This window comes from Sorghum bicolor, chromosome 1 (assembly GCF_000003195.3).
Source record: "Sorghum bicolor cultivar BTx623 chromosome 1, Sorghum_bicolor_NCBIv3, whole genome shotgun sequence".
NCBI classification, from domain to species: domain Eukaryota; kingdom Viridiplantae; phylum Streptophyta; class Magnoliopsida; order Poales; family Poaceae; genus Sorghum; species Sorghum bicolor.
In genome coordinates, this window is record NC_012870.2 from 68,219,507 (window position 1) to 68,237,782 (window position 18,276).

Below are 18,276 nucleotides of genomic sequence, written 5' to 3' on the forward strand. Positions count from 1 at the left end.
AATTTCACCACAATTGGATCATAGGAACTGCATATATCAATTATTCAATTTAATTATAGAAAAATATATATTTAAAGCTACAACAAAAACTTTATACTAAAGTATACCATATTATATATTCATTGTGTAGATCTTAAGTCCAAAAAAATTCAAATTTTAATTTTATAATTTTTCTATGATTTATTATGATTTTTCAAAGATTTAGCGGAAATAAATAAAAAAGAAAAAGACAAAACCACAATCCAAAACCACTCTAGGGGGTTATTTGACCGGTTTTGAAAGTTCAGGGGGTAGAATATCCGGTTTTATAGTTCGGGGGGTGAAGTAGTCTATCCTTGATAGTTTGGGGGGTTATGTAGACTTTTTCCTTTTGATATACATACCTAGTTACTAGTTAGGGCTAAAACTTAGCTTAAATTAGTTATGATTGGCTAACGACTTGCTCTGTCTCTCTGAAAGCTTCAATTACTAGATTCCATGCTAGTCAAAAAAATTTAAGTTTAACCAATTTTATAGAAAACAGTATCAATATCTGTGACATAAATTGAGTTTCTTATGAAAATGTATTCTATGATAAATCTAATGGTACTAATTTGGTGCCATAGATTTTAGTGTTTTTTCTAGAAATTCGGTTAAAGTTTAAAAATTTTGACTTAAGACAATTCTAGGAATTAAAGCTTTTAAAAACAGAGGGAGTAGTTGAATACTTGGCTAGAAAAAATAGCCTACCTATTTGCTCTCCTATTTTGATGCACTATAGCTAATTTTAGTTAATTTTTAACTAGCTTAGCTCTTGTATCCAACGTACCCTTACTAAGGTCTTAATTATTTAGATTCACCTAACTATCTAGTTGTGTTAGCTGGTAGAAATCAGCTAGTAACTAATTGTTAGTGGATGGTAGCTAAGATATTAGCTAGTTTATTAGTTAACAGGATTTAAATAGGAAATAATCCGATTTTTAGTAGCTAACTATCAGTTAGATGGAATCAAACATGTCCAAAATATATCGTCTTGTTTGTTTGTTGATAAGACATGACAAAAAGTATTATTCGCTGATTTATTATGAGAGAAAAATACTGCTGAATAGTTGACAGATTCAGCTGATAAGCTCAAGCGAACAAGTTGTATAAATAGCATCATGCACGTTTTTTTTTCTACGTCAGCCACCTCACTAGTATTTTTAGCTAATAACTAAAAAGTTAGTAACTATTAGTTAATTATTAGCAAGAGGTTGTTTGGATCCACTTGCTTATAAGTTGTTAATATGTTGCTGGAAATATTTAAACAATTAGCATCCCTTTATAGCTATATTTTGATCAATAGTGCCAAGAGTTGTTAAATATTAATCAGACTAGTGAATTCAAACAGGCACTAAGCATGCACACGCTAACACACATCAGCAGACATCATATGGCGACACGGAAAGCTAGGTCCCAATGATGTATAGATGTACGCTTCACTTCCATTTTCGGAGGGCTCAAACTCATTTTTTTCTGTCGATTTATACATTATTTGGATGCAAAGTATTTGCAGAGTATTAAAATATAAAATACTATGGTTCTATAAAATACGTCGTTTTTTTGGGAATTTAAAAAACCCCAACCATGCCTTTTTTAAAATCATGATTTTGTTGTATCTTTTTATAGCTTATAAAACCACAATTCTGTGATCAGAGTCAGAGCCAGCTTTTATAGGGGCCAATTTGGGAGGAAAACCATTGTTCACAGGAATCATTGACCTCGATTATACATTGTTGCCGTAGAGATGACCCAATCAAACATTTGGCAAACCCTCCCTGTTTGTGATACCATTTTTTTTTCAAAACTACCTCACCCAAACATCCCCTTGCAATCTTTAAAGAGCAATAATAATTTCTCGATCTACTCAAACAAACAGTGCATCGTCCTTGATTGTATTCATGCTACGGCAACCGATCACACATACAAACAAATCAGATGACAATATGTTTGCTAAAAATGAGCAGGAAAAGAGAGAGATGATCGTTCGTGACAGGCTGATATGTGCGTAACAGCGGGAATATGTGCAGTTTGCTAGCTGGCCAGCTACGTTCTCTGAAATCACTTGAAGCATTTACGTACTGGCACGGTCTAAAGAGGAATGAAATGAATGTTCTCATTCAGTTTAGCCTTCCAGTTTGCTTGATAGGTTAGTTGGCACCCGAATTAGGGACGACCAATGCGGTGTGTCACACATATAGAAATTCACACGCATCACGTCACATGCTATTCTGAATTTCTGATAGCCAAATTGCCAGCCGGCCGGCCAACGGTGTAATCCCCAGTGGCAGTCTGGCAGACATTAACATAGACTCCCAACTCCAGCCGGCGCACAATGTGTTCCGTCGAGTAAAACAACGAAACTTCCGAACCCAACGCATCACCTATACTTCTCTAGTATTAAGGTCTCTGGCACGTACTGCACTCCACGTCTGCACCGACGCCGGCGAGCATTCGATCCAGCGACCTACGGGACGCGAGCTCTCCGGCCTCAGCTCCGGTCGTAGACGAAGACGATGTCGTCTGAGGACGACGACCGGCGACCGCGGCAGCAACGGCTGCTCCCCGTCCCGATCATCCCCTTCGTCCTCTTCCTCGTCGCACCGTTCGCCCTCTTCATGCTCACGTCGCCCGACCTGCAGTGGCAGCTCCCACGCATCCGCATCGAGTACGACGACGACGAGCCCTCCAGCGCGCCCACGCACGAGCGCACTTCGTCGACGCCACCAAGGTCTCCGGTTCTTGCCGGTGCCAAAAGCGACGAAGAGCAACGGCGGCTCCCGCTGCCGCCGCCGCGCCAGCTGACTGACCCGCCGTACACGCTCGGCGCAGCCGTGTCGGACTACGACGCGCGCAGGGCCAGGTGGCTCCACGACAACCCGCGGTTCCCGGCCTTCGTCGCGCCGGGGAGGCCCCGGGTGCTCGTGGTCACCGGGTCGTCGCCGCGCCGGTGCGGGAACGCGGACGGCGACCACGTCCTCCTCCGCGCGTTCAAGAACAAGGTGGACTACTGCCGCGTCCACGGCTTCGACGTCTTCTACAGCAACGCCGTGCTCGACGCCGAGCTGTCGGGGTTCTGGACCAAGCTGCCCATCCTGCGCGCGCTGATGCTCGCGCACCCAGAGACGGAGCTCCTGTGGTGGGTGGACTCCGACGTCGTGTTCACCGACATGCTGTTCGAGCCGCCGTGGGGGAAATACGCGGGCCACAACCTCGTCGTTCCGGGCTGGGACGACAAGGTGTACGCCGCCAAGAGCTGGCTCGGCATCAACGCCGGCAGCTTCATCATCCGCAACTGCCAGTGGTCGCTCGACCTGCTCGACGCGTGGGCGCGGATGGGGCCGCGCGGCCCCGTGCGGTACGAGTACGGGAAGGTCCTCGGCAAGGCGCTGTCGGACCGGCCGTCGTACGAGGCCGACGACCAGTCGGCGCTCGTCTACCTGCTCGTCACGGAGCGCGGCAGGTGGGGCGACAAGACGTTCCTGGAGGGCTCGTACAGTCTGCACGGCTTCTGGCTGGCGATCGTGGACAGATACGAAGACATGCGGCGGGACGCGACGGCGACGCCGGGGGGCGGCGGTGGCGAGCGGTGGCCGCTGGTGACGCACTTCGTCGGGTGCAAGCCGTGCGGGGGGCAGTACGCGAGCTACGAGGCATCGCGGTGCCGGCGCGGCATGGAGCGCGCGCTCAACTTCGCCGACGACCAGATTCTGAGGCTGTACGGGTTCGAGCACGAGTCGCTCAACACCACCGCCGTGCGGCGCGTGCGGAACGATACCGGAGGACCGCTGGACGCGGACGACGTGGAGATCGGCCGGCTCTTGCACCCGACGTTCAGGGCGGCTAGGCCCTGGTGATTCGTGAAGTACATTGCAGGTTTTGCATTGGTTAATTTAATTTGGAGATTCTGCGGCCTCGATGTCAATGTGGTAAGAGGGGTGTAACATGCGCGTCTTTTATAGGATTATTACACAAAAATTCATTTCTTAAAGGATGACCTGATTCTCATTGTGCCCAAAATTCATTTCTTTACTGATGACTGGATTGTTCCCAATTGTGTTTTATAAGCAATAACCACTGAATTGCATCAGAAGTAGTTTTGGGTAAACACAGGTATTAGTCATCACTGCTCTACTATGGTGTATATGTCTTGTAGAGGGGGGTGGGGGGGTTAGGGGTATTTGCAGTCCTTGTATATTAACAACCATTGTTAGTCTTGTTATTGGTCATGTTGTCACACAATGGCAGCTTGCAGCAGGATGATAGCAGGGAGTGATACTATGATAGTGTAAGAGCAACTTTAGTAGGGCCTTTACTTGAGCCTCAATAGCTGAATATGGGTGTCCAACTCAAAATTCAAATCCAGCAGGGCCTCTACTATGGATCCCAAAATTATTGGGCCAACAAAATCCTCCCACCAGTCCTAATTCCTATTGGCTCTTGACCCAGCCCTCAAAATTCCCCCGACAGGTCCCCACCCGTGCAACCACTGCCCCGGCGCCGTCTCCTCCTCGACACCGACCCTCCCTCGGCATGGCCTTCTCCTTGGCGCAGCCCTTGCCTAGCGAGAGCTCGTTCCGGCCGTGGCGCAAGCTTGTCCCTCTGACGAGTGCCTCCCTCCAACAAGCACGGGAGCCATGGTGAGTACGACGAGCACGGGAGCCATAGCCACACCCATAGAGAGAGAGAGGATGAGGTAAAGAAAGGCTTAACTCAATGACGTGTGGTCTCTCGCATGTCATTGTATATTGATATGGATTTTAGAGGCTTTTGTTTAGGAGCTGCTGCTAGAGTGGAAGAAATTTATTGGGTCAACAAAAAAATAGGAGAGAGCACTCAAATCCAAAGGAGGGCGCCTGATTTGGGGCTACTGACAAATGACCACTACGGGGCCTGACGCACAATACGGTCTACTTCACCAGTTCACCTTCGTGGATCCTTATCTTATTTACACCATTCTGAATTTCTGATTGTATTGGTTGTTCCATATTTCCCACTCGGTCTGTTTGAACAAACACATGTAAGGTCTTGTTTGGATGTAGTCGGATTCGCATCAATCCACATGTGTTGGAGTGGATTGGAGTGAAATTTAAACTAAATTCCACCACAATCCACTCCAACACATGTGGATTGAGGTGAATCCGACAACATCCAAACAAAGCCTAAATATGTAATCACGCCTGTAAGCTCAGAAGCTCTACGTGTTGGCTAACCATCAAGGCATCAATAGAAGAAGCAGATTACTAGCTAGGTGGCAGTCTGGTCAGCATGGCCATTTGGATTTTGGATCACGTGAGATCGGTAGCTCCTCGCCGCGCAATGATGGGTAGGAAGGAACGCAAGGAGCCTATGGTCCTGTTTGGCAAAACTAACTAGTAACTAGGATTAGGGGAACTTTTTATGACTTAAGTTATGGCTTTTCTAGCGGACATGCAGTTCGGTAAAATTTTGGTTATGGCTTCGGCAAGCAGGGTCAATAGAGGAGCGGGTAGGAGCTATTTTATTTTTCTTGCTCCCGCTTCAAGATTTCCAGTGCAAAAAGCGACTCCAGCTCTATGGGTGCTTCACGCGGGAAGCCGTTTTGCTGTTGACCGTTTGGTGAAGCTTCTGGAGATCTTGAAGCTTGTTTTTCTAACTATAAGCTGAAGCCGAATTCGAAACACTACAAAAGGGCCAGAGTGTAGCAAGTACCGTAACAGACAAATGACCACTACAGGTGTGACGCACAATGAACGAACTGAGAAGGAAAAAGTCCACTTTTCCTTCTTCAACTTTTGTAAAAATTTGATTTTCTTTTCTAAACTCTAAAACTGGACAAACCATTTCTCTCAAATTTTAAAACCTTGTGTTTTACATCATTGTTGGTTCTAAAAGCAGTTTTGTCTTTTCTTTTATTTATTTCAGCTGAATTTTTAAAAAATCTTAGTAAATAAAAAAACATAAAATAGAAAATCTAATTTTGTTGGACTCTACATGAGTAGTCTACGTAGTGAACACACAATATGGTATACTTTACTATAAACTTTTTGTTGTAGATTTTTGATCTATTTTTTCTATAATTATTTAGAATAATTCACAACATCAGTTTCTATGGTTTAATTGTGGTAGAATTTTTTATGGTTGCCTAATTATTCTATGTTTGAACTATAGTATAAATCATACTTATTGAATAACGTATAACTTAGTTATAGTATTATTTGGATTTAACAAGCATAAGCCCAATAATTTTATAACTAAGATAAAATTTTTACTACAGTTTAATCATATAATAATTAGGCCACAATAAAATTTTTTACCACAATTGAACTATAAAAATTATAGTTATGAGTTTTTTCTAATTTTTCTAATTAATTATAAAAAATAATAGTTCAAAATATACAACAAAAACATTATACTAAAGCATACTATATTATATATTTATTGTATAGATCTACTTATATGGAGTCTAACAAAATTGGATTTTCTATTTTTATAATTTTATGATTTACTATGATTTTCAAAATTTCAGCCAAAATAAATAAAAAAAGAAAAAGACAAAACCGTCTTCAAAATCACTTATAGCCGATTCAAGGAAATAAAACACATAGTTTAATAGAGCATCTCCAACAGCCTTTCTAAATTTCACTCTCTAAATCATCATTTGGAGAGCCATTTGCATAAAAATCGCTTTCTATATTTTTTACTTTCCAACAGTTTTGCTAAGTCTCATGCGCACTCTAGAGAGTCATTGTCGTCTTCTATATTTGGCTAGCGAAAAACCCGGAATAGACAATAGCTATATTTGGATGACCATTTAGAGAAGCTATTGGAGGGTAGTTTTTCATCAAAACTGTTATTCCTAGCATTTAGAAAGAATATACAAAGTTTCTTGAAGATGCTCTGGTTAAAGAAGGTAGTTTATACGGTTTTAAAGTCCAGGAAGGAAAAGCGGTGTAAAAGTTGATGGAGAAAAAATAGGCTTTTTTCAATTGAGAATTCACATGAACGCCGAACGCGGCCCTCACCAGTTCACCTATCTGGGCCGAGATATCAGGCACCACGTCGCCACCAAATAACGGGCTTTTCCTAGAGACTCAGGAACAGGGACCTCGGCCCAATCTTGATGGGGATTTTTTCATGAAAAAAGTCCAATTTACCTCCCACAGCTATTGCGGTCATTTGATTTTTCTCATTGATATACAAAACCACATTATTAACCTCCCACGAGTTTCGAAAACCATTTAACTTTGCACCTTGAGCGGTCTTGAGAGTGGTTCTGCTGATGTGGCGCCACGTCAAATAAAGTAAATTGGACTAAGTTAAAAATTAAAGGAGGTAATCGGACTAGAAATATATTTTATAAAAAACATCTAAAATTTTACTTTAAATATAAAAATTATCAAAAAATATTTTATATGAAAAATAATATAATTAGAATCATGCTCTTACATTATCTTTCCTTGTAAAAATAAGTTTGAATAACTTTTTGAATTTTTTAAACAATTTTTAGATATTATTTTAAAAAAGTATTCCTAGTCTGATCTACCTCCTTGAACTTTCAACTTAGTTTGATTTACCCCTCTGACGTGGTGCCACATCAGCAAAACCACTATCAAAGCCTAGGATTGCCATCCCTAGTTATGAACCATACATTTTTGCCCCCTAGTTTGTGCAAAGAGCTAAATACTCTATGGGTAAATGAGTTAATTGATCCTGATACTTGCTCTTGGAAACGTGACACCGAGTAGTCCGACTTCAAGATGCCAACGGATAGCCGAAACCTAAGTACCCGACGAGTTTTACCCGATAAAAAAGCGGGTATAGAATGATTTTTCTACCCATAGGTATACTATTGGGCAAAATCCTATACCCATCGGGTATGATGGGTACAGGTGTAGGTGTATACTACCCATACCCGTCTACCCGCGGGTAAAAAACACCCGTCAAAATAGCTAGCCGCTCTTGTCATTCTAGCCCATCTAACCTATGAATTTGGCTCAAATCCAACTAAAGTCTCCTAGTATATATATATAAATTTGATGTCATTATATGAATGTTAGTCTGTAACTTATTGGAGGCTTGAAATGATTATTTTTTGCATGTGAATATGTGACATTTATATATAATTCTTGGGGTATATTGTCGGGTACGGGTTACTCGTCGGATAAAATTTACCCGCACGGATGCGGGTAAGGGAGTATTTTTCTACCCGTGTGCAGGTACGAGTAACCCGACTCCCACTGCTAGTAGTTTCTATCTATAAAAAATATTCTAAGAAACTGAATACCTTTGAATTCTTTATTTAGGAATTGAGATGTCCGTACCTTAAGATACAAAATGTAGAACGAGAGGTGAGAGTAGACCTTATAGATACAAAAACAGGATGATATGATGTGTTGCTGGGCTTGGAATGGTTGACTATGCATCATGCTATGATTGATTATATATCCACGCAAGATGACATTCCATAAAGGCATAGTGGGTCTCACGGTTGAAAACGAGTCTATAGCCTCAACGCAAAATATATACTCCCTTCGTCTTAAAAAATATAATTCTAGCAAAATGTCATACTTTTAGTACCAATTATATATGGTACTAAAGGAATATTATTAAATTAATTATAAAAAATATTTTTATAATAAATTAATTTAGAGCCATAAATATGAATATTATACAGTAGAAACTTAATCAAACGCAAACCATTCAATATGGTACGTAACCTATAGTTATATTCTTTTGGGGATAGAGGTAGCTGATAGTTTGATCAAGTTTCTACTGCATTCAAGTAATTACGTGGTACATCGAACAAAATAATATAACTATGGGTTACGTACCACACGTCGAACCAAAGCCATAATTATGCATTCCTCGAGCACAACCCATCCTAAATTGTGCAGCAAGCGTTGCACCTAGAAATTTGCTCTCTCTTTGAGTGCCAGTGGGAAAACAATCCCTGCTTCGTAAACTAATTCCATTAAAAAAAGATGGCAACGAATCAACTAATTCCATTTCATAAACTACATAAAACAAAAGTAGATAAAGTGTGAGAAGACGACGACAGAGGACTCAATTTCTCAAACTAAACATCTCTAACTATATATGGAAGGAACCTTGATTTTATAGAAATTCTAAGGTAAAGGTTTGACGTATCACGGTTGAAGAACACTATTGAAAATACTGGACAGACCGTTTCCCAAAGTATGAGGTCCCAAATCTCGATGCCTCCTAGGATTATGGGGCATTTCATTGCCCATGTGTATCGGCTTTAGAACCTGTGCGGGGTTCAAATTTCCTCAAACTGTGAAGGTTGACGTGCCGGCATCTCGTAATGCAGCAATCAGATTCAGGCGAGGCGAATGGGGCCATTGCGGTCAATGGGCCTTGTTGGAGCCCGTTAAGCATTATAGACTATATTTCTTCGTGTTTTTTTTTTTTTTTTTTGTTCCTCAAAAATATACTTCAGTTCACTCTGGCTTTGTTCAACGCTTAAGGAAGTTAGAAATTTATTCACATACTAGTACCAGCGCTGGGTAAATGAAGCGTGCATTATAATCCGACGACCGCAGACTTCGAAACTGCAGGTGACGACGTTGCTAGATCTCCATCACTACTTACAGTGTACGTGCAGGCGTGCAGCGTCAAACCAGCCGAAAAAGGTTCGGTGCAGCTCCTTCCATTCCATCGTCGACGATGACGACGGAGCAACCCGTCACGGCCGACCGACGAGCTCGGCAGCATCGTCTGCTCCCCCTTCTGGTCCTCCCCGTCTTCTTCCTCGTCGCGCCGTGCGCTCTCTTCTTCTTCAGATCGTCCGACTTGGCCCTCATCCCCCGCATCCGCATCGAGTTCGACCGCCCACCTAAAAATGAGCCGCCGCCAGCAGAGCCAGTGCCACTGACGTCGCCACCACCACCACCGCCTCCGGCTCCGGGTGCGAACGATGACGAGGAGCAACGACGGCTACCGCCTCCGCGCCAGCTGACGGACCCACCGTACTCGCTCGGCCCGACCGCCGACTACGACGCGCGCAGGGCCCAGTGGCTCCGCGACAACCCGCGGTTCCCGGCCTTCGTCGCGCCGGGGAGGCCCCGGGTGCTCGTGGTCACCGGGTCGTCGCCGCGCCGGTGCAGCGACCCGGACGGCGAGCACTTGCTGCTCCGGGCGTTCAAGAACAAGGCGGACTACTGCCGCGTCCACGGCTTCGACATCTTCTACAGCACCGCGGTGCTCGACGCCGAGCTGCCGGGGTTCTGGTCCAAGCTGCCGCTGCTGCGGACGCTGATGCTGGCGCACCCGGAGGCGGAGCTCCTGTGGTGGGTGGACTCCGACGTGATCTTCACCGACATGCTCTTCGAGCCGCCGTGGGACAAGTACGCCGGCCACAACCTCGTGCTCCCGGGCTCGGAGGAGAAGGTGTACACCGCCAAGAGCTGGATCGGCATCAACGCCGGCAGCTTCATCATCCGCAACTGCCAGTGGTCGCTGGACCTGCTCGACGCGCTTGCCCGGATGGGGCCGCGCGGCCCCGTGCGCGAGATGTACGGCAGGGTCATCGCCGGGACGCTCTCCGACCGGCAGCCGTACGAGGCCTGCGACCAGTCGGCGCTCGTCTACCTGCTCGTGACGGAGCGGCGCAGGTGGGGCGACAAGACGTTCCTCGAGAGCTCCTACTGCCTCAGCGGCTTCTGGGTCTACATCGTGGACAAGCTCGAGGAGATGCGGCGGCGGGATTCGACGACGACCCCGCCGGAGCCCGGCCACGAACGGTGGCCGCTGACGACGCACTTCATGGGGTGCAAGCCGTGCGGCGGGGACGACTCCACCTACGACGCCGCCTGGTGCCGGCGCTCGATGGAGCGTGCTCTCAACTTCGGCGACGACCAGATACTCAACCTTTACGGGTTCGAGCACAAGACGCTCAACACCACCGCCGTGCGGCGCGTCCGGAACGACACTGGCGGGCCGCTGGACGCGGCCGACGAGGAGCTCGGACGGCTCTTGCATCCCACGTTCAGGGCTGCCAACTTGTGACAACTAAAGTAGTAGGAATTTGTTTGTTTTTTTTACGCAGAAATTTGTTTTTCGTCGGCAAAATCACGAAAAGTTGCAACTCTCGCTCCGTCCCAAAGAAGAGTATCATTTTAGATTTTCTTATACTATATATAAGTTTGACTCGATTTGTAAAAAAATACGTACAATATTTATATATCTAAATAAATTTGTTAAAAAATTAAACTTAAAGATGTTTTCAATGATACTAATTATGTACTATAAATATTAATATTTTGTAGTATATATTTAGTTAAAGTTATTTTTTAGGAAACGCAAACGATATTTATTTTAGGACGAAGGAAGTATGTTATAATGAGTTTAGCATGCCTACGATCGAATGGTAGCAAGATAGAAGCTCGAGTCTTTTCCTTTCCATGTATCTCTGTAAGGTGAAGTGTGGCCTTATATAGTACTTATAAAAGCGTAAAATGTGTGTTTTTTCACTTACTAATACTGGAGACCGGAACATTGAACATTCTTTATAATCTAAAAAAACTAGTAAGTTATACTTATTCCTAGAGGGTTGGTGAGTGATGGGGTTTTGGGGTGAAGGGTGGGGGGCTAATGTTGAGTTATTGATTGAGAAAACAAAAATTGCTCACCATATTTCACAAATCGCATAGAAAGGGCCAACTCCTTATTTCCCATTGCAAAATTTTACAATCCGTTACTGTCATCGATGTCACAATAAATCATGGGGTCCATGTATGTCACTAACCACGACAACTAAGCGATTAGTCGAATTGTCTGACAGTTCTGCCCAAAATATAACCTACTACTACTAGTTCATTCAAAACGTTTTGATTTTTTCTAAACATAGTGTATATCTAAGCTCATAGTAAAAGCTATGTGTCAAAATGTCTTATAATTTAGAATGGATTGAGTATTAGACAGTTTGACATTACACCAATAGTGGTAATCCTTTTCAATTTCCCGGCACAAAATTAGGAAAAAGCGAAACAAGCATACTGCAACAACGAACTGGAGAAAAATAATCAATTAACCACCTCAGCTTAATTGGGTCTAACACTGTCAGTCACTACAGTCAAGTAGAGCTACTGTAGATAACTACGGATGGCTGTTTATACATCCATCACAAACGGTAGCGGTAGTACAGGAAAAACTAACCGCATCTCGACTATCTAGCAAATATTTTCATTGTATTGCCTTGTCTATTACGTTAACTACATGTTACACTATAACATTTATCCTGTGTAACTAACTCTGATTTTTGCACTTGCAGCCTTCTACTATCCCGTACCTTAAATTTTGTGTTCGCTAAAACAAAAGACAGGAGCAGCACATCCAGTGTCTCAGTTGATTTGTTTCTCAGCCAAGTGACTTGGCAGGTAGCTCATGAAAAATGGCCGAGCATGATTTTTTATGTTCAGGTACTTACATCAGCTTCATCCAGTGATGAAGACAAATAATTCAAGATGAAATCATCTATGTCTCCTTCTAGGACTGAATCGGGGTCAGATACTTCATAGTTCGTCCGGAGATCTTTGACCATACGGTATGGCTGACAAAATGCAATAAGAACAATTATTTGCTAATATATGTTGACACTATACAGGGATGCTCATTAGAAAGGTTACAAGAGAAAAAATAATTTGTCTAGAAAGATTTATGTTCTCCTTTTTCAAAACTTCATTAGCTAGAAAGAATATGACAGAAAATTTAGATAAAAACATGTAATTAGTGTATCCATAATGGACCAGAAAGTACTCATTAGTTTGCAGCTTCTTTGGTATTCTAAATGGAAAGCTTACATGGATAATGGATCAGAAAATTTAGATAAAAATCCTGAGGTGAGTATGTAAACAAAACAGAAATAAGAAGATTAACACCATAGACTACTAGTTTAAGGGGAACACCACGAACACAGATAATGCTACTGAGAGGAGTTTTATCATAACTAGAGTTGATAGTTTAATTTGGTATTCTAAATTGAAAGCTTACATGGAGAACATAAGATCTTATTTGGTTGCCCCAGCTGATTTCATTGAGTGATTGTGTGTGCTCTGCATTCATCTGTGCTTGGCGAGCAATCTCAAGCTGATCAAGACGAGATTGGAGCACTGCCATTGCTGATGCCTTGTTCATGTGCTGTGATCTGCATTTCTCAATCAGGAGTACAGCGCTTTAACATTAATGTTTATAAACATTCAACGATAGAACTATTTCTGATTGATAACACCCATCGTTTAAGGGGAAACAGATATTTCAACTTATGCTCAATGGATCAAAAATTCCATATCCATACGAGAAACGAATAAACTTGTGAAATACTCCATCCATTCTAAATTATAAGACGTTTTGGATTTTCTATATACTCCCTCCGTATAGGATTTAGAAGTCGTTTAGGACAGTGACACGGTCTCCAAAACACAACTTTGACCTCTTATTTTTATAAAAATATTTAGAAAAAAATGATATATGTATACTTTTATGAAAGTATTTTTCAAGATAAATCTATTCATATAATTTTCACATTTGTAAACTCAACAATTTAAAAGTTATTGATAATTTATATTGCAATGTTTGACCCAAACCTTGTCCAAAACGACTTCTAAATCCTATACGGAGGGAGTACATTGTTTTTCCTATGTATGTAGACAAGTGTATGTGTAGTGCATAGCAAATAGCTATGCATCTAGAAAAGCCAAAATGTCTTATAATTTGAAATGGAGGGAGTACAAAGGAGAAGACATCAAATTTACCTTTCATTTTGACATGTTGCACTTATACCAGTTGGGATGTGCACAATTCGAATGGCACTCTCTGTAGTGTTGGCATGCTGACCACCAGGGCCACCAGAACGGAAACGTTCTATCCTAAGATCAGAATCTTTGATCTGGTATCGGCTAGCAGCATCCCCAAGAATAGGTATTACAGCAACAGCTGCAAAGGAAGTGTGCCGTCGCTTTCCACTGTCAAATGGAGAAATTCGCACCAATCTATGAACTCCTACTTCAGCTTTGGCATATCCAAATGCATATTCACCATCAACTTTGATAGTGGCCCTCTGGAAATAGCAGCTGTTTAAGATCAGTTCCTTTTTTCGAAATAATACTCAAATTAGAAAATAATTCCTTCAGATGGAATAGATAGCAAAAGCCTGTACGTTCAGCAACACATACTAGTGAGAAAGATAACCTTGATTCCTGCTACTTCACCAGGCATCTCTTCTACCACAGTGACTGTATATCCTCGTCGCTGGGCCCATGACCTATACATGTTCATGACCATTGCAGCCCAGTCCATACTCTCGGTGCCACCAGCCCCTGCCTGAACCTGAAACCATCATCATAAGGAATCACCCACTGAAAACCTCGCTAGGAAAGCATAAGATGAGCATTAGCGCTTCAACAACAAGTGCTCTAGATGGAGCAGCAAGCTGAAAATTTCTTGCAAGCATAATGAAATTAAGGGAGTAAGATGGTACTCAAAGTAAACCTCAATGAAGCAAGGACAAGAGTCATTGTCTCCAGAAAGTAACGCATTAAGTTCTTTCTCCTTTGCACTTCTTCTCATATCGGCTAAAGCCCTCATGCTTTCCTGCACAGAACAGTTAAAATAACAGCTGAAACAGATAGATGGTCTGTACTGTATTTCAAGCTTTATATCATGTAATGAGCACTGTACTCACCATCTCAAGTTCATTATCGTTTTCTTCACGTGCAAGCCGTAGCATCTCAATGTGTTCAATCAATTCCTGCTCAAACTGGTTCACTGACTTAATCTTGCCCATGAGCTCACCCTGCTCACGGCTAACCCTCCCAGCAAAAACTGGATCTTCCCAGAGGTCTGGCCTCTCCAACACCACAGCCAATTGCTTCGTTCTCTCAAGTATCCATCCCCACTGAACAGATCAGAACAATGCCCAATTCAAACAAGATAAAAATGAGCATAAACACACTCTGCACATAAGGTGTTCGCTCAAATGCCTGAATGAATCAAGAACATAAGATGCACATCCTTGCGCAACAATAGCGGGCAATTCGGCAATCTAACCAACGGAAAAGCACAAACTATCGGGTGTCATGCGAATATTGGACCTTGAGGCGCTTCTTGATGAGCTTGACGGACTGCGCGACGGCGGCGGCGTGGCTGCGCCAGTCGCTGTCGGCTTCGGGAAGGATGGTCCACCCCTTGTCGGCGATCGAATCTACCGTCAGGCCGTCAGCGGTCATCGGAGCCTCCGCCAACGCCTCCGTGGACGGAGAGGAGAACCACCGCACCGGAACGCGGAGGAGCGTGGAGTCGGCGGCGTGGGGGAGGCCATCAGTGGGCCCCAGGAGGGACGCCAAGGCGGCGGCGTGGGAGAGGGGGCGGTGAGCAGTGCGTAGCGTCTTGCGGTGGAGGCGGGAGACGAGGCGCGCCGCCGCTGATCTGGTTAAGAGGCGGGAAGCCATTTTCGTGGGACTCGATGTTTCGACCGGTCCGCGCCGGCGAGGGGAAGGCTCGGGAACGGCAAGGCTACTGATAGTCGAAAATACGCTTCGATGCTTGGAAGGCGTATAATGAAGAGCGTGCTTTGATGCTCCGTCGGAAGGATGCTGCATTCAGGGTTTTTTTTCTTTTCCCCCTTCTTTTGAGGCATGATTACCAACGTATAAAACCGTTACCGCTAACGTCACATTTGTAACTTTTTTCGAAAGGAGGCAAAAAAAAATTTACTAGATGGAGAAAAGAGAAAAAACAGGTACAAAAACAGACACAATTTGTAACTGAAGTTCAATTGCCGAAGCAACGGATGCCTCGGTGAGGCGGTGATGCTTTTGTGATGACAATGCAAGATCGTCCAGTGATACCCGTTAACGGCTAACGTTACCGCCCTGTTCGCTTGAGCATACGATAATATTTTTCTCACACAACAAATCAAGCAGCAAACTTAGAACATAATTTGTAACTGAAGTTCAATTACACGATAGTACCAGCAGCTCAAAGCATGAATACAACGTCCCAAGTTATCGTACACAAGGGCCTAGTGAAGCATAACAATGCGCGACATGCGAGGGTGACGGTGCCCCCAAACGATTTTAGGGGACAGGACTAGTCGGCGATCCTCTGAATCGAGCGCCGGCACAGCACGGCTGCGGCTTCCGGGCGGCTCAGAGTATGCCGGAGAGCACGTTGGCGGCCGTGGAGAGCGCGGCGCCGGTGATGGCGCACTGCACGACCTGCTCGTGCGACGCGTGCTCCGACGTGAGCGCGACCGCGGCGCCCGTGATGGCGCCGGCCACGGCGCTGTTCCTCCAGTCGTGCGCCCCGCGCACCTCCGTGAGGCCGTAGGTCAGGCCAGAGTGCACCCCAGCCGCGAGCCCTGCACAAGACGTCCTGATCAGATCGAGCAGTGGGTAGTTAAAAAAAAAATTGCTCGTCAGATAGTTCGTGCTCATGCTGTATGTATGTATGTATGTAACACAGGGGGTGTAGCAGGAGTATAGGAAGTGTTACCCCACTGTAACGACTCTTTGCTCACGTTTTTCACCTGTGATGGAAATGAAGAACAGAATCACAAACAACAATTACAGCAAGGCACGGCCGGCCTGAACAAGAACTGGGTTAATTCTGTAGCAGATGGCGTACCATGGCCTCTGCCGACTTGCTACTACTGTTCGTCCCTGTCAAAATCGCCAACACAAGATTAACGCTCACTTGTTCACACAAGGTTAGACAGATAAGCAGCAAACTAAAAAAATCAGAGACGTTACCATTGAGCTCCGGGAACGAGCGTTTCCTTGAGCCGGTGGCGCCTGACACAGATCCTCCCTCGCCTGCAGTCAGTGTCAGTCACAGGCTCACAACAACACACCGCACAAAAGAACTCAAAAAGGGACACAAACAGAGCGAAATTGAAGCAATCGAACAGCTAATAGCAGCAGCAGCAGCACCACCACCACCACGACAAGGAGGTTTTGTTACCTTCGATTGCCATGAAGTACGATTCCCTCGCGACCGCCTGCACCGCGCCGATCTGCGGAGATACACGGGATCAGAAGAAGCAGTGGAACCGACCGACTTGTTGAGCCTGTTTGTGTGCCAAGGAAATAAAAGGGAGCAGCAGAGGCCAGCGGGCAGCGGCGTGTGCTTACCCCCGCGGCCTTGACGAAGCTCTCGGCGATGCGGTTGAGGAGCGGGTGGCCGAGGTCCAGCATCCAGTTCTTCTGCTCCAGGCCGCCGCGCACCTCGTCCGCGAACGCCCGCGCCTGCGTCCCCACGCCGCTGCTCATCTTCCCCTGCCCTGCTCTTCCTTCGGTTCCCCCTCTTGTCTCTCTTTGAAGATATCCGAGCTACCGCGCTGCAGCAGAGTGCCCAGGTAGGTAGACAAGCACGAATGCAAAGGGCACCGGCTTTACGGGCAGTGTGGTCGCGTCGAAGCGGTGAAGTTTTTGGCGAGTAGTGACCCGGGGCGGCGCCGGTCCGTACAATACAGACCAACGTCCTACTGGTCCTTGGCCTCCTGGGGGGAGAACTGGAAGACACGTACGCATGCTTCGCCGACACGTGCCCGCGGGGTTGTTTACTCGTGGCACTCTTCTGGAACGTGCGCGGCGTGGTTCTTTGACATTTGCTGAAATCCGTGCGCTGGCCTCGTTCGCGGCTTCCAACACACTGACACACTTTGCTTGTCGATAGGCATACACAGAAAACATACGTTTTGGAAATGATTACACGGTAGCTAAAAAGTGATTAATTAGAAATATTTTTTCTACCTTTATTAAATAGGATTGTTGGTGCACTATAAGGCCTTGTTTAGTTAAAAAAATTGTAAAATTTTTTAGATTCTCTGTTACATCGAATCTTTAGCCGTATCTATGGAGTATTAAATATAGACAAAAATAAAAAACTAATTACATAATTTAGTCGGAATGGACGAGACGATTCTTTTAAACCTAGTTAATTTATTGATTGGATAAAATATTTATCAAATACAGACAAAAATACTATAGCATCGATCTCCTAAAATTTTTTGGAACGCCTAAGTAAGAAAGTTCCGTAGTAGAGATGGCTAATACATTGAGGCGTTGGAACGTCAAGTTTTTTGATTTCGCGTTAGGAGCTCAGGACATCGTAGTTTTTTTTAATACAGAGGAAGTACAGCCGTACGCACCGTAGATTGTTCATTCTGATCCAAATACACTTCAAAATCACCTTTGATCATCAAACATAAAAGTTATGTCTTTTTCAGAGGAAAAAACAGTTGTGACTACTATTATT

At 44.4% G+C, this 18,276-nt stretch overlaps 4 protein-coding genes across 5 annotated transcripts; 2 read left to right on the forward strand and 2 right to left on the reverse strand.

The window, feature by feature from the left end:
* LOC8083993 (probable glycosyltransferase 4) lies at positions 2,380-3,976 on the forward strand. Its single transcript, XM_002465333.2, has one exon. The coding sequence runs from the start codon at positions 2,535-2,537 to the stop codon at positions 3,873-3,875; it is 1,341 nt and encodes a 446-aa protein (XP_002465378.1). The 5' UTR covers positions 2,380-2,534; the 3' UTR covers positions 3,876-3,976.
* Positions 9,494-11,031, forward strand: LOC8083994 (probable glycosyltransferase 4). Its single transcript, XM_002465334.2, has one exon. The coding sequence runs from the start codon at positions 9,688-9,690 to the stop codon at positions 11,026-11,028; it is 1,341 nt and encodes a 446-aa protein (XP_002465379.1). The 5' UTR covers positions 9,494-9,687; the 3' UTR covers positions 11,029-11,031.
* On the reverse strand, positions 12,019-15,539 carry LOC8083995 (peptide chain release factor PrfB2, chloroplastic). Of its 2 annotated transcripts, none has more exons than XM_002467939.2 (7): positions 15,111-15,539; positions 14,702-14,914; positions 14,509-14,610; positions 14,209-14,346; positions 13,773-14,077; positions 13,012-13,165; positions 12,019-12,571 (listed from the first exon to the last, which is right to left on the reverse strand). In XM_002467939.2, exons 1-7 carry the CDS (start codon positions 15,465-15,467, stop codon positions 12,437-12,439), a joined length of 1,404 nt encoding a protein of 467 aa, XP_002467984.1. In that variant the 5' UTR covers positions 15,468-15,539; the 3' UTR covers positions 12,019-12,436. The 2 variants fall into 2 exon arrangements, with proteins under 2 accessions (XP_002467984.1, XP_021315147.1); XM_021459472.1 differs by having other exon boundaries at positions 13,773-14,107.
* On the reverse strand, positions 15,934-17,450 carry LOC110435994 (outer envelope pore protein 16-2, chloroplastic). Its single transcript, XM_021462132.1, has 6 exons — positions 17,151-17,450; positions 16,981-17,032; positions 16,770-16,832; positions 16,645-16,679; positions 16,513-16,546; positions 15,934-16,378 (listed from the first exon to the last, which is right to left on the reverse strand). Exons 1-6 carry the CDS (start codon positions 17,286-17,288, stop codon positions 16,167-16,169), a joined length of 534 nt encoding a protein of 177 aa, XP_021317807.1. The 5' UTR covers positions 17,289-17,450; the 3' UTR covers positions 15,934-16,166.